Raw genomic sequence first — 23067 nt, forward strand, 5'->3', positions numbered from 1 at the left:
ACACTGCAACAGATCCCGCATCAGACCGTCGCCCCCACTTTTGCCACAGTCTGTCGCCCCCTCTCAGTCCGGCCACAGCAGCTCCATGTTATTTGTGGCAGACCCTCAGGGGATATCATGTCTGTCCTTTTGAGATGGAGAGAGGAGAGATAGGCGACCACTGATGCTGCAGGGATGGGGTTTCAATTTTGCAGGAAGAGCCATTGCTTAGCAACCGGAGTAGATAAAAGTGAGAGGGTATCTTTGTGGGAGAAACAGAGAACCTGTGCCGTTACATCATCAACACCAAAGTGCCTATGGAGGATCGGGAATAGATGTTTTCAGGAAGCCGCAGCACACTCACACATCTGGCGGTCTGTTGGCACCGCTCCTATTTTTTTGAAAAGTAAATCCACACTTCATACTTCCCTGCAGCACCTTTCCCTTTGCATCAATGCTCCTCAACACCCCTAAATTCATGCATTTTATTCTCTTCCTTACACTTTTTCAGAGTATCCTACACAAGAAAACACTTCTCAGCACTCACTATGTTTCGCTCACATGGAGACTGAATTCTGAGTCATAATCTGTGAGAGTGTCTTGCACTGTGTGTGAAGTCCTGCTGTCGCTAATGTGCCATCTGTGTCAGCACATACTGTGAAGCTGATTGAAAGTCGCTGGTGAATTTCTGCATCGACATGGAAAACTTTCACTGCACACGGTTACAATCCTGTCGTCCATTTTTGTTGAGCGGGCCGCCGTCATCCTATAAGTAGTAACTGGGACAGTTTGTTACTAACTATACCAACCTTTCCATTCATGGGAAAAGTAGAGCAGAACACTGTGTGAACAAGCTCTCAGAAATCCACTCTGCACCTCTCAAAATCCCCCAAACTCCGCAGCTTGGCCGCAAAATAATTTTGTTGTTTGCAAACACGCTCGCCATTGCCTCACACATCGTTCGGAGAGCGTTCGATGATGACTCAGTATTGTGTCGCTGTAGACTGCTGTGGGAAAGGTCGCTGCTGTTCCGGGATCTGTGTGGAAGTCTCAGCCTCGGAGCTGCTGCGAGTCGTGACTGCAGGGGCTTATCGCTGCTGTTGAGGAATGCGATGTGCGTGCTGCTGGCGCGGCCTCTGGACGGGCTTAGAGTCCCGCCGGCTGGCAACCGTTCTCGAGAAGTCACTGTGAATAAAAGCCCGCCTCTGATTTCACTCGGCTGCATCTGTTTTCAGATTAGAGGCCTTGTCTGCAGATCAAACACCTCCGGCTTCTGTTCCCTACCCTTGAACTGCCAGAGTGAAGAGTCAGATCTCGTCCGTCCCGCACAGCAAACCCCAAAATCTGTCTTCAAAGTCTGCTTTCTGTCGTTTTCTGCTCCTGTAGCTGATTTTTTTTGTCATATAATCAAGGTTGTCTACATCATTCATCATTAGGATGACCTTCAGTTTGTTAAGGTACAGTAAATGTTAACTGTGTCGCACTGCTTCCATGTCCTTTTCAAACACCAGCCTTTGAGGGTCAAGGGCCTTGTCATTTTCAGTGTTTCATGCTTGCGGCTCCAAATTTCCATTTCAATTTAAATGGCTCAAGTCTCCATCTTTGCATGGTTTCCCACAGTGTTTTATAGAGGATGTGGGCCGCCCGGCCTGAAATAGAAACCAACTCCACTGACATCATTAAAGAACAGAGGTGCTATTTCACTCAGCCAATATATTTAAATGGAAACCCCATCGCTTTTACACATCAGAGCTTGTTTACAGGTCTCTCGGGGGTACTACTGCATGTGTGAAAAAACCTGTGTAAAGCCTTTTGAGGCCGCCTTAGGAGTAAAATCTGATAAAGCGATGAAGTGATGTCACTTGAGTCAGCGCAGGTTAAAGCTGAAGACTTCATGATTAATAAAGGCTGAGGCCACTTAGGCTGCTACTAGCATAACACAGCTGAATAACCAAATGCTAGTTGCATTGTGGGTAATGTATGCGCCATGTTTTGACAAAGAAGAAAAACATGTGATATCTCTTGTTCAGGCTGCGCCTATTTTTGATTCTTGATGCTTGATACTATGCTGTCTATCATGAGTCTGAAGATGTTATAGGAGTAAAATGCTAAATTAGAGCTCTTTCAATCGGTGTGTCCGTTGTTTGGCCTGTTATATACTAACTAAGTTGAGCACAAGACAAGAGGTGTCAGGATCTGCTGAAGCAATAACTGTAAAATCCTCATTTATGCAGGAAGATCAGACCTTCTGTAATATCTGACACAGGAGCTCTCGTGCTGCGTGGTTTTCTACACCAGTCTCCCTTGGGGGAGGCTCAACACACCGGATTGTAGGATTACTACTGCGTTTTTGCAAAGGGCCTCTGTGAAGGTAACACATGGCAGAGAACTCGGAGAGACTAACTTTCCAGACGGGTTTTCTCTCCAGGAAAAAAAAAGACAGTTCGTTCAGGAGCACTGGACCGCCGTCTGAAACCTTCAAATAACCTGCAGTCAAGATGTGATGACAAACAAATACAGATGCTAATAACTGCTGAAGTCTGCGCTCGGAGGCTTTAGGTTTATTGCAGCGTGTTCTCCTGAGACCAGCAGCAGCACAGACAGACACGCTGCTGTTCACGCTGTTCACATGACTCAGTATTAGTATAATGGGCTCTGCTGTGAAATAAATTGTAATTCAATCTTAGGATCTCATTCTCCATAATGAAGTGGATTACTGAAATACCTCACTTATGGCCCTGAAGTGCTGCAGTTTTACTACCCTTTTAAAGTACTCTGTGTACTAACTAGCAATCAGGAAAAGCACGTTCTCTGAACTGATTAAAATGACTGTCTGGCTCCTGAGCCGTTTTCCTGTGATGTTGTGAAGGGCTGCAACTAATGATTATTTTCATTATCGCTTAATCTGATTATTTTCTCGATGAATGAATCAATGTCCAGCCAGCAGTTCAAATCCCCAGAATGTTTTTGTTAATGTCACAGAACAGTTCAAAACCAGCAAATGGTCACATCTGATAAGCGGCAAGCAGAGAATCTTTGGTTGAGTTACTAAAAAAGACTTAAAAAATCAAAGCTGCATGACTTGTTACAGCCAGTTCAATTAGCTTGTTGATGATTTTAAAATGGACTTCAGTGCTAAAACCAAAGCAACAGCTGACTTTTTACTCTTGTACTTTCTGTCATTCACTTAGTTTTCAGTGCTGTGTGGTACAAGCTCAGCAAATTCAGACCATGAGGGAGAAAAGCTTGGGTCTCTACGTGTGAAGTGTTGTTATAATAACGTTTATGGCTCAGGCAGAAAAAAGTACTTTATTTATTCCTACATTTCCTGTCTGTCTCTTTTCTTCACAGATTTAAGAAGGAAAAAAGCACAACTTTCTTTCCTGCTTCTTCCTGATCTCCCTCCTGACAGTCACCTCAGGCTCTCCCCTCCGCCCCCACCACCCTCCACCTGAAGGAGCCTCCTGCGTCGCAGCCATGCCAAAGAACACCAAGGTGACCCAGCGGGAGCACAGCAATGAGCCGGTCACCGAGTCGGTGGCTGACCTGCTGTCCCTGGAGCACCCCATGGACTATAAGAGCAGCCAGATGAGTATGGGCCTGAGTCCTGGCTCCACCGCTCCAGTGAAGGCCCTCCTGCCATCCCCCGACCCAGACGCAGAGGACGGCCGACCGGCCTGGAACAACAAGCTGGAGTACATCCTGGCCCAGGTGGGCTTCTCTGTGGGCCTGGGTAACGTCTGGAGGTTCCCCTACCTGTGCCAGAAGAACGGTGGAGGTAGGTGTTTGGATGTCTGTCTGTTATTTTGGTGCATTTTAACGGTTCAGTGTCTGAATCATAGAAACCTGGAGTTTTCTGACGTAGTAACACTTCCCAGGTTTGGAAGTGGATTCCTAAATGGGCCACCCATGGTGAACATGTGTCCCCTCGGGGTGTTGAGTAATTGTTAACAACAAGAAATGTTGTGCAGAGTCAATGATGTTAATGCAAATTTTTTTTTATTAGTTCTGTAAAATCCTCAATAAAAAAAGCTCCCAGATGGGAGTAGTTAGCTTAATCGCACATAACAATTTTGATTTGACCCTTTTGTTCGAGCATGCGTTTTGCATTTCCCTGTCTGCACTGTTGTCCAGGATACTGCTCTGTGCCTGGCAGACATGATTTGATTGAGAATGCCCACTGGTCCCTGTGATTGGCGTCTAATTTAATGCTGTATTTCTCTAGCTCATAAAACCTTCATTTGTATCACATTACAGAAAGAAATACTAAAGTGATTTCAACTAATTTAGCTCTTACCTCCCCAACCGGATATAATCAAAAAGTACTCTTATCAGTCGTTGTATTTGACTCACACACACGGCACGAACCCGATTACTCCTCCCAACGTGTAAACATTTCGCCCAGGGAGAAACCAGTGCGGTGACAGTTTCAACCACCTAAAAGGTTGCACTTGTCCAAACTGGCAAAAAAAATGTCTGCACTGTACGACATAATTCTGAAGTGTGATTTTTAGACCGTCAGAGGAGTCAGTGTAGTAACAAGACAATGCTTACACACTGCAAAATGGCTTTTCTAAAACGATCCAGGATCTGATAAAGAAGATAAAGTTTGCTCTCACATCACTGAGTGAGTTCATCGTTGGTGGATTTTGCCAGGCCACAATTTGACTTGAGATGAGATGATCCATACCACCCTCTTGTCTGTACTGTAAATGTGAAGCTACAACCAGCCGCCTGTTAGCTTAGCTTAGCACAGAAGAATGGAAACTGGGGGAAACAGCTAGCCTGACCACAGCTTGTCGTTTTCACGCTTTGTTTTCTGTGAACAAACGAGATGTATTCTGTTAATCGATGAGCTTTAGTGGAGCCAGTATAGCTTTTCCCCAGTTTCTCCTAGATTCTGGAGTGGTATGAATTTTCTCATCTGACTCCCTACAAGAAAGTTAATATACTTATTTGTTAAAATGTCAAATTATTCCTTTTATATAATATTTTTTTAACTTTTGGCGTAATTGTGTGGTGATTACATGGTCTAGTTATCATTTTACAGAATTCTGTTGTCCAAATTAGTGATTCCACGATTTGTGCCTAATTGAATACCTTACGAAGGAAAACAGTTAATCATGATAAGCATCAGTTTGATTATTTTCATGTCATTTTGCACACACATTTCACTATGCAGTATACCAATTTCCAGTGCATGCAGCCTGTGCTGCACCTTTCTAACCGTTCTCATGTTAAGGTCCTGCTCAGCGTGCCTGCTGACGGGGCTGCAGCCTCTTCCTCCTTGATAAATTGCATCCTGTCAGCCAATTAGCCAACTAATCGTGCAGGTCTCTTCAACACTCCTCGGACTCTCTGAACTCTGAACAGAGGCTGCAAGATGAGACACTTTATCCTCAGCATGATGAGCGGACTTTGAGGAGTCCGGTGTGATGCTGTGAGAATTACTCTTTGTTTGCTTTCCTTGCAGGTTTCTCAGCCTTATCTCTTTGCTATTATGATTTACTGGTATTGTGGTGAGATGAGAGGGTGGTGATGACTAAGATGGTGGAAGTAGAAGAGTAAACACTGATTTCCTGGCCTTTCAGACGTTGTCGGCTCTACCTTGTGTGGGAGGTGTGTGTAAAGAGGGTATTTGAAATGCATGATATAACAAAGCTGGATAATTTTAATCTGTGTGTGTGTGTGTGTGTTTGTGTGTGTGTGTGTGCGTGTGTGTGTGTACATTGTGTGCATATCCCCCACTGAATTTTGACTCAGTAGGCGGTGCTGCATTGTCTTGTCAGGGCTCGTCTCAGTGATGAGGACAAACTGTCCCCAGTCCATTTTTGCCCGTTTGCACCTTCTTCGTCTGTCTCTTTCTCGCCGTTTCTAGTCAAGCAAAGGTTTATGTTATTATATTCTTTCTTCACAGCGATTCATTTTAAAGGAAAATTAAACTCATTAAAAAGTAATGTTATATTGTCCACAACAAAATAAAACATATGGAAATAAAACACAAGCAAGCATGTTGGCAGGCTGACTTACCCCACAATTACAAATGACTCTAAATAATTATGTCTCCCAAAGAAACAATTGAAGTCATTTATTTGTATTATCTTGTTTGCATACTGATGTTAGTATTTGTCTTCACTGCAGGCCATAGTACTTCAGACAGGACGAAATTACCAAGTATAATGTAGAAACAACAGAACAACTAGAAGCACGAGTATCTTCTAGAGTCTTTGATGTTCTTTATGAAGCTGTGAGGGCACAGTGATAACAGGCGGCACAGGAGGAAAAGGTTCATCGCCTGAGGAGCCTGAATGTGCTCAGGAAAGATCGACCAAAGATGTGAAGATTCAGCTTCTGAGGAGCATTAAAGCACATTACATTGAAGTTAGTATTCATTGATCAGTAGATGGTATCGCCAGAGACTTTTTAGACTTTTCTTTAGTTTTCAATCTGTTTTGTTTAAAAATGCTTGGATTGTAATTCTTCCTGGACTGTGCACACACACACACACACACACACACATGCACATGCATAGAAATGACATCTATTTTTTTAACCTACAACTAAGACAAAGACAAATTCTGTTGAAGGGGCAGAGGTACTTTTAGCAGGTCAGAAATGTGTTAATGGAGAAACCATTAACCTTCGATGCAAAGTAACTAGTTGTTGTGTATCTGAATACTGAGAGATACTATAGGAGGCTATACTACCTTAGTCTACAAGTGCAGCTAATAACAACTGAGCAAGAGCCAAGGACTGCAACTCATCTTGGGTTCAGCACATCAACAGGAAAGAGGCACATGGTTTGTGGATTTATGGTGGCTACAACTGAAACCCTTTCAATAGCTTTCTTAAAATAATGTGTTTCTCTCATTAAAAAATACACTAATACAATGATACTTGTCTCCTTGGTCTCCTGTTCATTGTCTCAAATATCTGTTCTCAGAAGTGACAGATTATGACAACGACCGCAGCTACATTTACAGAGGCTGAGCAAAACAAAATGATGAGTCAGTCAATCAGTCAGACTCAAACACGACACTGCAGGGTATCATAGACCTCAATGTGCCAATCATGACGATCTAAACCCTCGAGTCTGAGGCTAATCTGAAACTTTCTGGATTTCTATGGTTAAACTGCAAATTTTAGGTTTAGAAATCCAGAAAACCACATGAAGGGTCATGGTGTCGAATCCTCTGATGTGCTGAGCGACATGCTGTGCTGGATTGAAGGTACTGATGGACTGACCGATCTCACCATCCTTTGCTGGTGGGGCACAAACCACGGGTGGGGTAATTCATATGTGGATTCCAGTGTGGCTGAAGTGCAATACATGGAGGGAGAAACAAAAAAGAAGGCAGTTACCTGGACAGCTTACCTGTCTCTGCTCTGTGGGCTCAGAATAGACATCAAAGGCAGCAACGCTGTCGTCACTGACAGATAATAATTCCACTGTGCAACATGACTCTGTGTCCCTGTCTTTGGTTCCTTTGTCTGCTGCTAGCTCTAATAGCCACTCGTGACGTGATCAGTGTTTTTGATTAAGCCACACGTCACAGCTGCTTGTTTCTAGTCTGGAAACGGGCTGCCCCCTCCAGCCGTCCATCGGCCTGAGTCCGCCCCGTCCTCTGTGGCCGTGGAGGGTTTTGTCACCATGGCGCCGCTTCATGTCTTGACGTAAGCAGGACTGAGTGTGACTTGTTGTCTCTGAGTGCCTGCTGCTCTCTCTCCATTGTCCCTTCTGCAAAAAAAAAGATGGTCCTATCTGATGAAGTGGTGAATGGAAGCTGACGATGACGAGGGAAAGAGGAAGAGAGCGAGAAAGTGTGAGAGGGAAAAGAGGAAGAGAAGGAAGTGAATTTACAGTGGCAGAGGATAGAAAGGATAGACTCCATACATAGAAGCTTTAACAGTGAATTTAGCAATGTCCCTTCTGATTTAAAATGAGCTTTTGTCCTTTACTACACATGGATTTCAAACATGGAGCAAAGAAACAGTCAGATAACCAAAGCAGCTGTACACTCTGCAGTGATGCCTCCCTCCTGTGTGTCGACTCTGTCTCAGGTGCATACCTGGTGCCCTACTTCATTCTGCTCCTCCTCATCGGCATCCCCTTGTTCTTCCTGGAGCTGGCGGTGGGTCAGAGGATCAGGCGTGGCAGCATCGGGGTGTGGAACTACGTCTACCCGCAGCTGGGCGGCATCGGGGTCTCCAGCCTGATGGTAAGTGCCTCATGACCTCATCAACCAGCGAAGTCATCGTGGTCGCACCTTACAGCATGGTGTAACAGAGCTGAGAAAGGAGAAACAGTTGCTCATCATTCTGTATTCCTGCTCCAGTTTATTTCATTTTAACAATAAGATGATGGGACGATCATATAGATTTACAGTAGGACCAGTTCCATTTATTCATTCATTCATTGAGAATTTATGTTTTATTTGTCATTTTGTTATGGGAGATGGCTCTAAATACTACAATACCCATGGCGCTAGAGAAAAAATCAGGGGACCACCAACGTTTTTAGGATTCTTCTTGTGGAGAACATGAATATCTGTACAAAATTACATGGAAAAGTTAGGATATTTCAGTCAGGACCAGAGTGGTGGTCCTATCTCTCGATCCATAAATGAGCCTGTCTCATTAAACTGTACGAGTGCCTACCTTCTGTAGGGAGGCTGATTTATTCATGACCTTGATGTCTTAGTATCAGTGGAAAAACCCATGACATATTCTTTCCACATCACAGCGAGCCATTGAGAATATAAAACAATCAACGAAGCTACAATTACAAAAGATACACAGCAACCAATATAAAAGGGCCTTTTGTAGCCTCACAAACCGATAACCACAAAGGTCTTTCCATTATTTTTTAAAGGCTTATCACTGAATGGTCAGGCATTAGTGAATGATTTATTTACCATCAATAATCCTGTTGGTGACAATTTATGATCCCTTTTGTAAAATGCAATACACAGTAACATAGTGCCATAATTATTTTACACATGGTTACAGTAGGTGGTGAAGAAATACAATGTGTGTTTGAGACCGAGATCATGAAACGCCATTTTTCTATCTAACATGGTAAAGTTCCACTTTCACTTCTCACCACACGTCATGTGCAGAGATGATAAACGTGCTGTAGAGCTCAGTCACTTGAGTCCCTCTGCCTGCTCATATTACCCCATCTTGATGTTTTACAGCAGGCAGCATGCAGCGACCACTGTCATAATCTGTCCCCATCATCAGTCACCCATCATGTCCCCATCGCATCAGCGTCATCGGCCTTAAATGTAATCAGCGAGCGGTTGAGACGGTCAGTCGGTGATCTGCTGCGTCAGCCTTTCTGTTTGTCAGTCCTTCTGATTGTGATTTCATCAATCTGGTGCAGAAGAGGGGAGTGCCTGGCTTTGGGCAGTGAGGCGTGTGGCAGGCCGGATGTGGCAGAGGGAGATTCAGCAGCTATAAATACCTTCTCATAGAGAACCCCAGCCTAGGCTGCTGAGAGCAAACAGCTCAATAATTCATACCCAAGCTGTATGCTCAGCGTCAGTGACCTGACTCAAGGAGAGGCGTTCACCCCAACAAACTGCATGCTGTTTGGCCCCCACGCTGTCTCTGCTTGTATATTTGTGTGATGGGACAGAGATTGTTTTAAGTTTTGCTGTTTTCTCTTACTCCCCCTCAGGTTTGCGGTTTTGTGGGCCTCTATTATAACGTGATTATCGGCTGGAGCATCTTCTATTTTTTCCAGTCTTTCCAGTATCCACTGCCTTGGGCTGAATGCCCCATCCAGAGAAATGGAACCCAAGCCAGTGAGTGCACGACACAACGCACCGCACAACACAGCTGAAACTGTAGCCGAGACAGCGAGAGACAAGCGCTCCTAAAAAATAGCTTTTTACTGCACAGCCCTCGACACTGCATCGAGGAAAAACGAACGCTGCAGAGTCCTGCAAGATAATTCCACATTCAGCAAAGAATCTCAGCAGATGCAGACACACACAGGCCGCCCAGTGCTGCGCAGGGCGGTGCTTAAAGCTGCAGAGCATGTCTTTGCATTGAAGCAGCTTGCTTCACTGTGGCACGGCAGTCAAGCAGCAGGGTCTCTGCGGGCTAACAGAAAAGTGCTTGTGCTGCCTCTATAGCTGAGATGGCTCTGCGCTCCGTCCTACAGAGCAGCTCTGTTGGCGAGGCCTGTCAGATGGCATGACCCGGCTGACTGTGTCAGCTGGTAGCCTGTGGTGGAGGCACATGCAGGTTCTGGCAGAGTAAAGGCCATCGGCCTTCATTAACATTCAAGGACAGGATGTCGACTCTGCTTATGATTATGAACGCAGCTGGGATGCAGTGCATGGTCCAATAGGATTTAGTTAAGCTATGTGCAGAGTTGGAATTATGCAATTATTAAGTAAATGTACTTTACTTGAGTGTTGTTGGGGTTTTTTTGCCTTAGTTTGAACCATATTTTCTACTCCACTAACATTATCTGACAGTTACTGGTACTTTTTACTTTTTTACTTTGTAGATTAAAGGAATTTTTGACTAGTATCACTATGGAGCAATGTTTCAATGCGCGACCCTGTTTTGCTTGTCGTGCACACACACAAAGACACACATGCACACGCACAATACACATTCCTGTCAATGGTTTCACACTGTTCCACTGAATGACAGGTGGCGGCTACGTGAAAGACAGCAATGCACCAGCAAAGGCAGTGAAAAACAAAACTGCAAACTATCAAATATGGTCCAAAAATCAGCTTTGCAAATGTTTGAGGGAGGAAACATACTCAGCACTGAATGCAAACAGAAACGTTCTGCTTTGGCAGATTGTTTCTCTTGTTTTAAGAAAACAAGGCTCAATAATAAGTAAAGATTACTTGTGAAGATGGAGCTTTTTGCAGTGTATGATGATGATGATGATGATGGTTTAAAAATATGAGTCATTGTTATAGCATTAAACATTAAAATACTGCCAACACATGAATGCACCAGTAACAATAAACCAATGAACACAACATTTTAAAAGGAATATTTCTGCGTAATGTGTACCTTACCTTTAATACTTATAAGCCCATTTTGCTGCTCATGCTTTTGGAATTTGAGTCAAATTTTGAAAGCCGGGTTATTACATTGTGTTTTTTTCTACTTAAGCAAAACATCAGAGTACTTCTTCCACCACTGGGTCTTTGCAAATACTTTTATAAAATGAAAGAAATATTTCAAGCTTCCTGTAAAACTTACAACCAAATTGGATGCCCATCACTACTTTTGAGGATGTGCAGAGTCCACTGTTGGAGAAGTGTTTATTCCATTTCCTTCCCTTTCCTCGTTGCTGTTGTAGTCGTAGTGCCGGAGTGTGAGAAGAGCTCGGCCACCACCTACTTCTGGTACCGCCAGACTCTCAACATCACCAGCTCCATCGATGACACGGGCGGCCTGAACTGGAAGATGACCCTGTCCCTGCTCGTGGCTTGGATCTTGGTCTGCCTGGCAGTCATCAAGGGCATCCAGTCCTCTGGGAAGGTACGGGGTCTGCATGGCTTCAGAGCAGGGGCAGAACCTGCAAACTATAGAGATTACCACTCTGTCAGACCACTGTACACCACCACCGTATAAAGATGCACGCAATAAATCATTGTAAGGAAAGCTTTAAAATTCTATTTTTAGTCGATGATTCATCCATATCAGCATTTTATTCACTTTGCTAATGCTTTCCAGTCAAAGGTAAGATGCTCAAGCCTCCATAAGCACTAACCTATTTTTGGATCTCATCTTTATTATGGAAGAGAGACACATGCAACATTAATAAGCTTAAACTGAACCAAGCAAAGACCAGTTCAGGATGCAGATGGGAAATTCTCCGTTTGGCAACAACTGCAACAACATCCTGTAATCTCGATCCAGAGAGTGAGTCACATACCACAGCGCAACATCCAGCCCACATTTTCAATAGGAAAATACACAGATCGCCAAGGTTTGACACGGTTTTTTAAACACTAAACTTAGTAATCCAATTATCATAGTCAGTACTGCAATGATTCCCCGAAATGCTGGAGGAAGGATTTTTGACTCATCTCTCCAAACCTCAAGGAGTCCTCTCCACATTTGGTAAAATTTCACAGATTCAGTGCCAAGCAAGCATAAAGCAGTTTTGAGATTGATTCATTGTGTGCGTTTGTGTGTGCACATTTGTGTGTGTGCGTGTCGTTGCAGTTTGGTCCTCCTCCAAGTGTGAGGCCTCAGAAGAGCGTGTCCATGGCAACACTGTGCTGTGATGTACTTGACACTATCTCCGTCTCTCTCATAGGTGATGTACTTCAGCTCTCTCTTCCCCTACGTGGTGCTCTTCTGTTTCCTGGTGCGAGGTTTGCTGCTGAAGGGAGCGGTGGACGGCATCGCTCACATGTTCACCCCAAAGGTGAGAGCAAAACTGGTGATTTTGAGGACAAAAAAAACAAGCAACTCTAAAACAGAATTACCTCTGCAGGATTTTTTACAATAAATATAATACATTGTGTAGTTTGCCGTTGTTGCTGTCTTGGGCCCGATCGCTCATTCATGGACTGTTGTAACAGATGTGTGACATAAGTGACACTTTGTCTATGCAAGCTGTTCAGCTCTGAGTAGTTGATGGTTTTTTCTGCTTTACCACCAAGGCCATTCAGATCCACTCAAACAAAAATGCCATTAATATCCATATTGTGTCATGTGTTGGGTTGATGTCTCCCTCTAGTGGTGAATATGTATAACTACGTAGAAAAATTTGCATCATTTCATACTGTGAAAACAATTTTAATTATTATTTGCTGATCATGCAACGTGTGGTCGATTGATTTACTGCTCGAGACTCACTCAGGTCACCATTGAGCTCTGATAAGGCTGAAGCTTCACCTCATGCTGCAGTATGTATTGCAACAGGACAAAATGCATTGATTTCTGTGACTAATGCATTATGAATGATCAAAACTGAAAGGATAGCTTGAATTGAAGATTTATTGTTTGTAATTACATGTTTTACTGAATATTTCTTTTTCCCAATTTCAGTTCCCACAAACTCACATGTGGGTCTGTTATCAAAAACACATGTTGTTGTTTGGCCAACTAGTGTTCAAACCCACAGAACTTTATTTTCAGTTCTGTTCCCAATCCAACCATCAAGGGGATGCTTTAGAAACTAATGTCCAAAGAGATTTTTCAATTAATTATATCGGACCAGCTGGGAAAACAGGGTGTCATCACTGTGATATAGACTATAAATATTGTCATGAAGCTACTTGAGGGGAGATTATCAGTGTTTTTAAGAGGCTAAATGACAATAAATCTGACCTAATCTGTTGACATTTCTTCCCTTTCTTCTCTCCAGCTGGAAAAGATGCTGGAGCCGCAGGTGTGGAGAGAAGCAGCCACGCAGGTCTTCTTCGCCCTCGGTCTGGGGTTCGGAGGCGTCATCGCTTTCTCCAGCTACAACAAGCGTGACAACAACTGCCACTTTGACGCAGCGCTGGTCTCCATCATCAACTTTGTCACCTCCATCCTGGCCACTTTAGTTGTGTTTGCCGTCCTGGGCTTCAAGGCGAACGTCATGAACGAGAAGTGTGTCGTCGAGTGAGTGTGCCGTGCCGTCACAAACGCTGCCTGAGTAGTCGCTCTTTGCTATAACCTTTGTGCACTAACACGTCCTGCTTCTCCTCATCTCCCATGTTCTGTGCGCAGCAATGCAGAAAAGATCCTGGGCTTCCTGAACACAGGTGTGCTGAGCAGAGAGCTCATCCCTCCTCACATCAACTTCTCCCACCTGTCCGCCGAGGACTACGCAGAGATGTACGGCGTCATTAAGACGGTGAAGGAGGACAGCTTCGGCCAGCTGGGCCTGGACGCCTGCGTGCTGGAGGACGAACTCAACAAGGTCAGAGCGGGAGAGTTCTTGAGCTGAAATGAGAATGTGATCACTGTAGTTTAGGTTTAAGTGATGATACACGATAAGTTGTACTATTATATCAAGAAATAACAGAATGGGAGGTTAAAATACCACGATGCTAAGCAAAGTAGTTTTTACTCTAGAGCTGCAACAAATAGTTGATTAATCAACTCATTGCTTCAGCCATCTTTCAAGAATACAAATTCCAAAAACAGTTCCAGTTTATTAAACATGAAGATTTGCTGGGTGTTGAACTGTTGGTCAGATAAAACGAGCAACAATCACTGTGGACTCTGATTTGATTCATTGAGGAAATAAAGAGACAAATCGATAATGAAAATAATTGATAGCTGCTGCCCCCAGTTGTACATCAGTGAGTAAAAAGCTAAAGCCTCTCTGCAGATGATGGGATCGGTCTATTCCCTGGCATTTACTCAGTCCCTGTTTTTCTTTTTGAAATCAGAGTGATGGTGTGGACCTGTCCAGCCATCAGTGGATGTTTCCAAACAAATATCTTGAACTGAAAAGTGACCTCGCCACATTTTTCTCATTGGATAATGATCCCGGTTTTGGGTCTTCATCTCCAGTTTGCATTTATTTTTAATCACACTTGAAATAAAACAGAGCTCGTACATTTGTGTTTCTGCTCTGCTTCCAGTGTTAATGCTTTTCAGAGAGCTTCTTACTGCAGAGAAACATTGTCCAGGCGCTGTGATCATCATTCATACTTCTCTTGTTTTTTGCCTGTTATTTTGGAATATTAGCAGCGTTAACCCACTCGCCCTCAATGGCTGCACTAAAATTCATGAACCTGCAAAAGGAATTCAGTTGTTAATTTATCCGACTTTATCAGTGTTTCCTTTGACCAGTGTAACCCTCCAACTCCTCCTCCTCCTCGCCATCCTGCAGGCGGTTCAGGGCACTGGCCTGGCATTCATCGCCTTCACAGAGGCCATGACACATTTCCCTGCCAGTCCCTTCTGGTCTGTCATGTTCTTCTTCATGCTCATCAATTTGGGTCTGGGCAGCATGATCGGCACCATGACCGGAATCACCACACCCATACTGGACGCTTTCAAGATCCGCAAAGAGATCCTGTGCGGTGAGCTGACTATCTTCACTCAGTTTTTATCAAGCTTCAGTCTCTTGTATTTGATGAAATTCAAGCATTTCTGGTTCTCACTGTATGCTTCTTCTTCTCTTCCTCAGTGGCTTGCTGTATCATAGCCTTCCTGTTAGGCCTGCTGTTTGTGCAGCGCTCGGGGAACTACTTCGTCACCATGTTTGATGACTACTCAGCCGGTTTGCCTCTCACTGTGGTGGTGATCCTGGAGAACGTATCTGTGGCCTGGATCTACGGCACTAAAAGGTAACTCAGCCACATTTGGAAATAATTCATTTTCAGGCAGCGTGTTTGGTTCCAGTAGACATTTGCAGAGCTTGATCACTTTGAGAAAAGAGCTGCAGCATGTGTTCAGTTACTCTCACTGTCCTTCATTCAGAAGGAAAGTTCATATAAGATCATTTTAATAACCACTTGGTTGTCTCTGTATCGGATGGATTGCCAGGAAGACATTAATGGACCCCAGTGATGAATCCTAATTACTCCTGATGATCCTCTGAGTTTCCATCTAGCACCACCTTGAGGTTAACAATTGTGCTTTTAAGCGAAATGTCCAAACAGCTGGATGGATTGGTATAAAATCTGATACAGACATTAAAGTTCGTGCAGGATCAATCGCAATAACTTCAGTGATTCAGTCACTTTTCTTCATCAGGTTGCAATTTCAGTGTGCACACTTCTTTATGAACAAACAGCTGCAAAACTCATTCCCATCAGCTATACTTTGTGTTTAGTGCTAATTAGCAAATGTTAGCATGGCTCAGCAATACAGAGCAGCTAATACTCCAAAGTAAGATTATGAGGAGAGTAAACACTTCCTGCTGAATATCTGACATGTGACATTAAGCTCAAAGGAAGTAAAGCCTCACAGAGCTGCTGGCTTGGCTGTAGGCACTTAGTCTGTGTTCAAAGTCGCACAATATTTACACAAAGCGAAAGTAGCATCCATGGCGTAACGCCACTGTCTGCTAACACTCCCACCATGCAATGCTAGATGTGAAAACTACACTCACCTGTCGCCTTGTGACACACTGTGATGATGCAAATTGATGATGATTCATAAGTGTCCTAACTCTCAGTGTACTGCTCTCTATGCAGTGTCTGTCATATAAGCAGGCATTGAGTGAACAGGGAGGACATTTTGGACACAGCCAGCACAGATAACAGCAAACAACAGAGCAGTTCACAGCAGACATTTTGACTTGTCCTATCATGAAAAGAACAGCTGTAATTTAAGGTTCCCAGGACTCTGTTGTTGTGCATGTTTGCACGTTGGCATGGCAACAGGACACTTACTGGAAATGGATCCCTTCCCCCTCTCTTTCACCTGCTCACAGGTTCATGCAGGACCTGGAGGACATGCTTGGTTTCAGGCCGTACTCCTTCTATTACTACATGTGGAGGTACGTGTCGCCAGCTGTCCTGGTGGTGCTCATCATCGCCACAGTCATCGAGATGGCCGTCAGTCCTGCAGGATACAACGCCTGGGTGGAGACAGAGGTTGGTGTTTCGTTTCACTTGTTTATGCTTGTTTACAGGAAGGAAGAAAGACAGTGAAACAAAGAGTGAAACCAAAACCAGACTTGCACGATTATTCCATAAGTGCCCTTCTCCTCTTTTTAAATCTCCTTGTCGTGTGTTCACCCTCTTCCCTCTGCGCTCTCTCTTTGCCAGGGTGCAGAACATTTCCAGAGCTATCCTCCCTGGGCTTTAGCCATGGCCTACGCCCTCATTGTGGTGGCCATGCTGCCTTTACCCATGGTCTACATCGCCCGCCACTTCAACCTGATCTCAGACGGCTCCAACAAGCTGTCCGTCTCCTACCGCAAAGGCATGATGAAGGACATGTCCAACCTCGAAGAGCAGGACGAGCAGCGCTTCATCCTCAGCAAGAACCCCAGCGAGGCTCCTTCCCCGATGCCCGCCCACCGCGCCTACCTGGGCCCCGGCGGCACCCAGGAGATGACCAACACCAACTACGGCACCAGCACCAAGACGGGCTACCAGAACATCGGCTCGCCCGAGTCTGAGCTATGATCCACTGAGCTCATAGATCCTCCCGTCCGTTAAACCCCGGCCCCGCTTGGAGACGGAGGAAGAAAGGGAGGAGCAGAGGACGTCAAGAGGGAGAGAATATCCACTGCCGCTTGTTGCAGCGTTCATCACACCTTAACCCCCAGAGCTGAATCCCTCTACCCCCCCTTTTTTCTGCTCCATCACTCCTTGCCTGTGGTTGTTCCTTTCTTCCCCGCCGTAGGATCTTTGCTGCTAACTTCCTGTCAATCCCAGCTGTAATGACGGGATCACGGGAGTGTGAGTCCCACCAGATATGATGACCTTTTTCCATCCGTCAACATAAAACAGGGGCAGAGAGAGAGAGGGGCAGAGCCAGGAACAGAGGGAAGAATGAGGCTTAGAAAGGCCCTCTGAGGGCTCAGATACAGGATTTGTTTTGTAATAAGCTCTGGCCAAGGTTAAGGTGTGCTTTACGTTCTACTGAGCGGTAATCTCATGTGTTCACCGGCGCGGGGAAGGTTATTTTTGTGGCAGCTGGATGTTGTTAGATCTCGGAGATCGTCATCTTATTCTGGTTCAGTTGAGGAGGATTGTGATTTGTGGGGAGAGGATGGAAGGAGACACCTTGTCCTGATCTGCATCACCATATGAGAGCATTTCTCATCCAAAAACAAAATGACGACAAACGCATCCGTAACAGTGTAAGTGATTCTGATAGTGTAAACAGTGTTACAAGCACATCTTTAAGTTTATTGTGCCTATCATGCATCAGCAATAACAGCCAGTCGAAGTAGGGTCCTCGTAAAACTGTGCATCTCCTTCTATCCCTGCTTTCCCCACTGATGTAGAATACTGTACATATGTGTTGTGCAATAGTCTGAGACGTCATCGTGAATCGTGTATATACGCTGAAGTAGTGCAAAACGAGGGAAAACTTTTCTCCTCTTCATCTCCTCTCCGCGAAAACATCGAAGCACAGGCGCCCGCTGCTGTTAGAGCATCTTCAAGCCTTTAACGCAGAGCGCTTCCCTTTCAAACAACCTTTCTCCCTGACAAACCAGGCTCCGGAGCTGTTGCCAACGGCGCTGCGCACGTCATCTCTGTGCTGTCGCAGTCGCAGCTGGCCTGGAAGAAGCTTTTCTATTTTAATCAATCATTTGAATTAAGCTTTTCCATTTTAATCAATGCCTTGGATGGGCAGAGGCGGCGGTGCACGAGCAGAGCGGAGCGGAGCGGCTTGTGTTTTGTGAGGCATTGGAAATGCGCGCGCACGTGCAGGTGTGCGTGTGCTGGTGCACGTGCGCCAGTGTGCTGTCTGGCGCTGAGCGAAGCTCCCGGTGACCCCGGCTCTTTTAAAAATAGCCGCGTTACCCAGGGAAAGCCGTGGCAACGCACCATAGATACAGATCCTCTTGTGATGTGGAGGAGGAAGAGGAGCGCGGACACCTTGCTTTGTCTGCTCCACCTGCACGGCTGTTTGTTCAGCAATACAGAGATGAGACATTTTCCTGTCCTACAAGAATATATCTCTAATGTTGTTAGTAAGGGGTTCACTGCCATGTGGATTTATCATACTTCATCCCTAAGAGGATGTTTGGGTTTAATTGTACATTCCTCAAATCGTGACCACTACGGACATCATTTCATAAGCACTACAATCTACTCTTTGATGTCTTTCTGTGAGGTGTGAAAACTAAAGGCTTTTTTTTATTTTTTTTTATGTGTTCTCTTGTATGACAATGTATGTTTAGGGGTATATTGTGGAAAATGTGCTGTGATATAAATGTTTGGAACAACTGGTAATACACCCATCTGACCACTGGGTGTCTCTGCTGGCCAGCGGAGGAGCCAGTAACGCTCTCTCTTACTGGCGGCCCCTCCCTGAGACAACACCAATACTTGAGACTGAACAGATGTAGTGTGAAGCACAGTCAGTCACATTGTTTGGTGCCTGAGCAGCATCTCTGTTGTCTGTTTGCCTTATGCTTTTGTCGCTTCGTTTTCCTGATTATGTGCGTTTGTGTAGCGTTTCGACCTCTCGTCTCATTCACTTGAGCACTTTAATTAGGTGGAGACCCTGGAGTTGTTTGTTAAGTAGAGATTCGACAAAAGCTTTGTGGAGTTTACACATCAATCACAACATATTGTATTGGTTAGCAATATTTAGAGAGAGAGATAGAGGGCTGAATGTCCATGAAAGGCATCTAGCTTCTTGTGTGTTCGAGCGCTGGATCTTTATGTCTTTACACATTAAATTTGAGCAAGTTACAATGTGCCATGTTAGGACGTTTAAAGTGTGTTGATATGTTGATCAGGCCAATGTTGATTGATGCTTCCATGCCATAGGCTGGAGCTGCTAGATCCCCCATTTTACATAATGTAAGTATCTCGCATCTGCTCAGATTTCAGGCTGCAGTACTTAGTAGTGCCTACATTAGCTGTGTATATACTTTTGTATATACTGGAGTGATGAACAGTATCAATAGTAAATTTCGACCATCTCCACAGGGCGTGAAGAGCAGTAATACAGTGCTGTGTGACACTGGTCTCCCCTAAATCACAGGAAAAGTGGTGGCTGTCCATCTTGAACGCGTTCGAAATGAACATGTAAACACACCTTTAGCGTCTTTATACACCAGATTATAACTCAAATGGCTTAAATATATATATACATATATATATATATATATATATATATATATATATATATATATATATATCTCAAATTTAGCATGCAAAAACATATACACACAAGAAACCAGATGTTTTTGGCCAACACAACTGGCCCTCAACCTCACGTGACGGCACTCACCTGCAGCTTTGGCTTAGAGTTCAAGCACATTCAGGAAAGCACAGGAAAGTGAGCACAAAGGAGTCTCATGTCTTAGTGAGCAATCAATCTCACCAGTCAGTGTGTCTGTGTGGGTGAACGGGATGATGAAACTTGTACATTATGCTGGTCATGCTCTGTTTCCTGCATCCTCCAAGGGGTCACTAAGGCTGCACACTGAGATGCACCGCCATCTTCACAACAAGCTAAAGTGCACCATCCATTTGCTCTGCGCCTGTACTGCGGCTCCAGACTGATCTGCACAATAAATGTCAGCGGTGACACACCTGAACTGATGAGGAGGACCCTGCACACAGAGAGCACAATAAAAACAGATGAGAAGCACCAACCTTGTGTTTAAACTCAATACACGATGCACAGTTTGCCACATTTTGCCACGGAGTTCTTCACACCAGGCACAGCAGGTCTTGCCTCGAACGTTTAAAAAAACACTTCCAAACACTTGAAATTCTCTGCACAGTGGGAAAATGGCTGCTAGTATTGCTTCAAATTTGCTCAATAATTAAGGTATTGGCACGTCGTGTTGATATTTGACATTTATGACTGAAAAAGACTCAACTCCAGGGTCTCTTTGTCTTGTCCGTGTGTCGGCTGCGTTGCATTATGTATACAAAGCATACAGAGGTCAACTCAGTGAGATTACTGAGATTAATTCAACGAAAGTAGAGAAATAGTGTATTTATTTAACTGTGCAAATAGTCTTTATGTGACCAAACCCATAGTTATATTTATAGTATTTAAGACAATTTAATCTGTACATATTGATGTACATTCTGATAAAATCACACTGAGTATCTATAGTAAGAGTGTATACTTGAGCTGTAAATAATAATTGTATATTTTGAGATATTTTTTTGATTTTTGTACTGTAGGTAATGTTACTTTGGTGTCTGTTGGTTTCTGGTGTTAGTGTGTGGTTGTTCTCATCAAAATAGCTGAGCGACTGTGATTTAGTGTGTGTGTGTGTGCGCGCCTGTGTGTGTGTGTGTAAAGTAAAGTATATGTAGGTTTTTGGTGTTTAAATGTGTGTTTATTTCTCCTCTCTCAGTGTTGTGTGCTGCTGATCTAATCCAGTAGATTAAATCCTGTTGTTACAGTGAACTGGGACCACTAACGTAAACAATCACTTCTCTCTGTTTCTCACTGGAACTGCAAGCGGTTTCCAGCACAAAACTGGCAACACGACCAAAAGGAAACGTTTGACTGCAACAATGAGCAGAAGTTTTGGGTTGAAGAGAGTGATGGACTGTACAAACATGACAGAGCGAACAGGAAATTAAAATAACCACTTTTATCAAACAGACCATGTTGTGTGTCTCATTTATTCCGATTTATATGAAAGTTTAAATGCAAGGTGGTGTTGATGACTTTACTGATGCAGTAAGTTTGCAATCTATAGATTTCAGTCACAGGAAATATTGAGGGAAGCATCAACACTTTTGCACATTGTTGCATCATGTGTGACAAAAAAAAGATGGAAGGATCCTAGAATTGTGATGCTATTTTGTCTGACTGCAGTACAAAAAGAGGCTGGAGGTAATATCATATCTGACCATGAAATACTAATTTTGGCTAATCCAAATCTCACTGTTATTTAATTGGGAATATAACAAATTGATATAATGATACATTTTGTTCTAGTGCCTCTAAACAAGTCGTTTGTTCCTCAAATATGTTCTGGAGCAATAGCATTCCTGAATTTGGTTTAGTTATTATAATGACTGACTGAATGTGACTCAGGCCTGCCAGTTACTCCCAGTACAGAGGAGGAATGTGGCAATATGATGTCTCTGTGTTTGTGTGACAGAGACATAAACAGGAAAAATGATGTCTGCAACACATTTTCAAAAGCATTTGTGTGTTGGTGAATGTGATAAATGCTGGAGGAAGAATTGTTTTTTTTTATTTCTATTTCTATGAAATTAATCAAACCACAATTTAAAACACTATTACAAGTTCTGCATTCAGAAACTGTACCCAAGTGAAAGTGCACAAGGATTAGCAGTAGAATATGCTGATGATCAGATTCAGATTTTGAATGAAGGTGCCTGTCAGAGTGTTAGGAAATTAAAAGTCTTATGATTTCAAGTTAAGTTTCAGGTTAAGTAAAAAAAAATCTTCAATACTTTGTCCTTTACTTTACATTTAATTATTGATTTTCAACATCTTACTGTTTTATTGATGTAATTGTAGTCTGATGAAATTGCATTTATTGTTTGGGCTGCATGTTTGTATAAAAAGTGCCTGGTGCATAAACTTGAGTTGAGTTCAATCTTCAAACTAGTAATGTGAGATGACATCATTCTTACGTGTTTATTAGCCAGCTCTTATTGATGAAGCGATAATCAGTTGCTGTATTGAAATTCAATAACCAAAGAAGAAATTTTGTTAAGTGCACTCTCAGCTCACCACAACTCCTTTGGACTCTCTGGAGTATTTTACTCCTGCGGCTTCCTTTTAACATCTTCCCACAACTAACTTGACGAAATTGCCCGTCTCATGTCCCGCTGAGACAGACAGTTGGTCGGAAATGGACAGTTTGCTCTGGTAGCCCACAGTGGTTTGCACCATGTGCAGTTTAGCCGACCAAACCACCATGAGCGAAACTACAGCGTGTGCAGAGCCATGCGGCTCAGATCCAGGCTTACCCAGCTCTAATAAGGCAGCACTGACACAAATTGGGCCTTCTGCCAGAGTAAAGGCTGCACATACAGCCATCGCAACAGACTGATTATAGACTGTTGACAGGAATTCATCGTCTGTCTTATAAGCTGCAAGGTCCATCACCTGCTGGCTCTTTACAGCTGCTCAGAGTTTATACAAGCGCAGTCAGATGGTACAGATTTACATCAGGGTCACACAAGAGACACATGTGCAGGACACCAGTGGTCATAATGGTGTGAACATGCCCTTGCTCCTGCTTCTAAACATGTGGCTCCTGTTGTTGTTTTCATGCACTTGAAATGAAACGATTGAGATGAGTATTCCAGTCTAATTCTGCTGAATGGTGGATTTAATAATATGCTGCTTCACTCCCACAGGCCATCTTGAAGTCTACAGAGCGATGATGCTTTAATTGATATTGGCTTGCAAGCACTCAGAGTCCCAATAAAGCGGGGACTGGTGCTGCTGCTGCCGCTGTGTTGGTTTTGGCCACACAGATTGTGTGCGTAAATGTCA

General features: G+C 43.8%; 1 protein-coding gene across 1 annotated transcript; it reads left to right on the top strand.

Moving 5' to 3' along the window:
- Window positions 1–3456: 3456 nt before the first annotated feature.
- Window positions 3457–17192, top strand: slc6a17 (solute carrier family 6 member 17). The gene is made up of 11 exons (XM_041945709.1): window positions 3457–3757; window positions 8041–8198; window positions 9662–9788; window positions 11321–11502; window positions 12287–12397; window positions 13343–13584; window positions 13693–13885; window positions 14807–14999; window positions 15107–15266; window positions 16358–16520; window positions 16695–17192. The coding sequence occupies exons 1-11, from the start codon at window positions 3457–3459 to the stop codon at window positions 17055–17057; spliced, it is 2193 nt and encodes a 730-aa protein (XP_041801643.1). The 3' UTR covers window positions 17058–17192.
- The last annotated feature ends 5875 nt before the right edge of the window (window positions 17193–23067 follow it).

The sequence above is a fragment of the Chelmon rostratus genome, chromosome 10 (genome assembly GCF_017976325.1).
Source record: "Chelmon rostratus isolate fCheRos1 chromosome 10, fCheRos1.pri, whole genome shotgun sequence".
In the NCBI taxonomy this organism is placed as follows: Eukaryota; Metazoa; Chordata; class Actinopteri; order Chaetodontiformes; family Chaetodontidae; genus Chelmon; species Chelmon rostratus.

Coding starts and splice junctions, on each gene's coding strand:
- slc6a17 (XM_041945709.1), top strand. CDS start 3,457: ATGCCAAAGAACACCAAGGTGACCCAGCGGGAGCACAGCAATGAGCCG. Junction 3,758..8,040: donor GTGCCAGAAGAACGGTGGAG/GTAGGTGTTTGG, acceptor ACTCTGTCTCAG/GTGCATACCTGGTGCCCTAC. Junction 16,521..16,694: donor ACGCCTGGGTGGAGACAGAG/GTTGGTGTTTCG, acceptor TCTCTTTGCCAG/GGTGCAGAACATTTCCAGAG.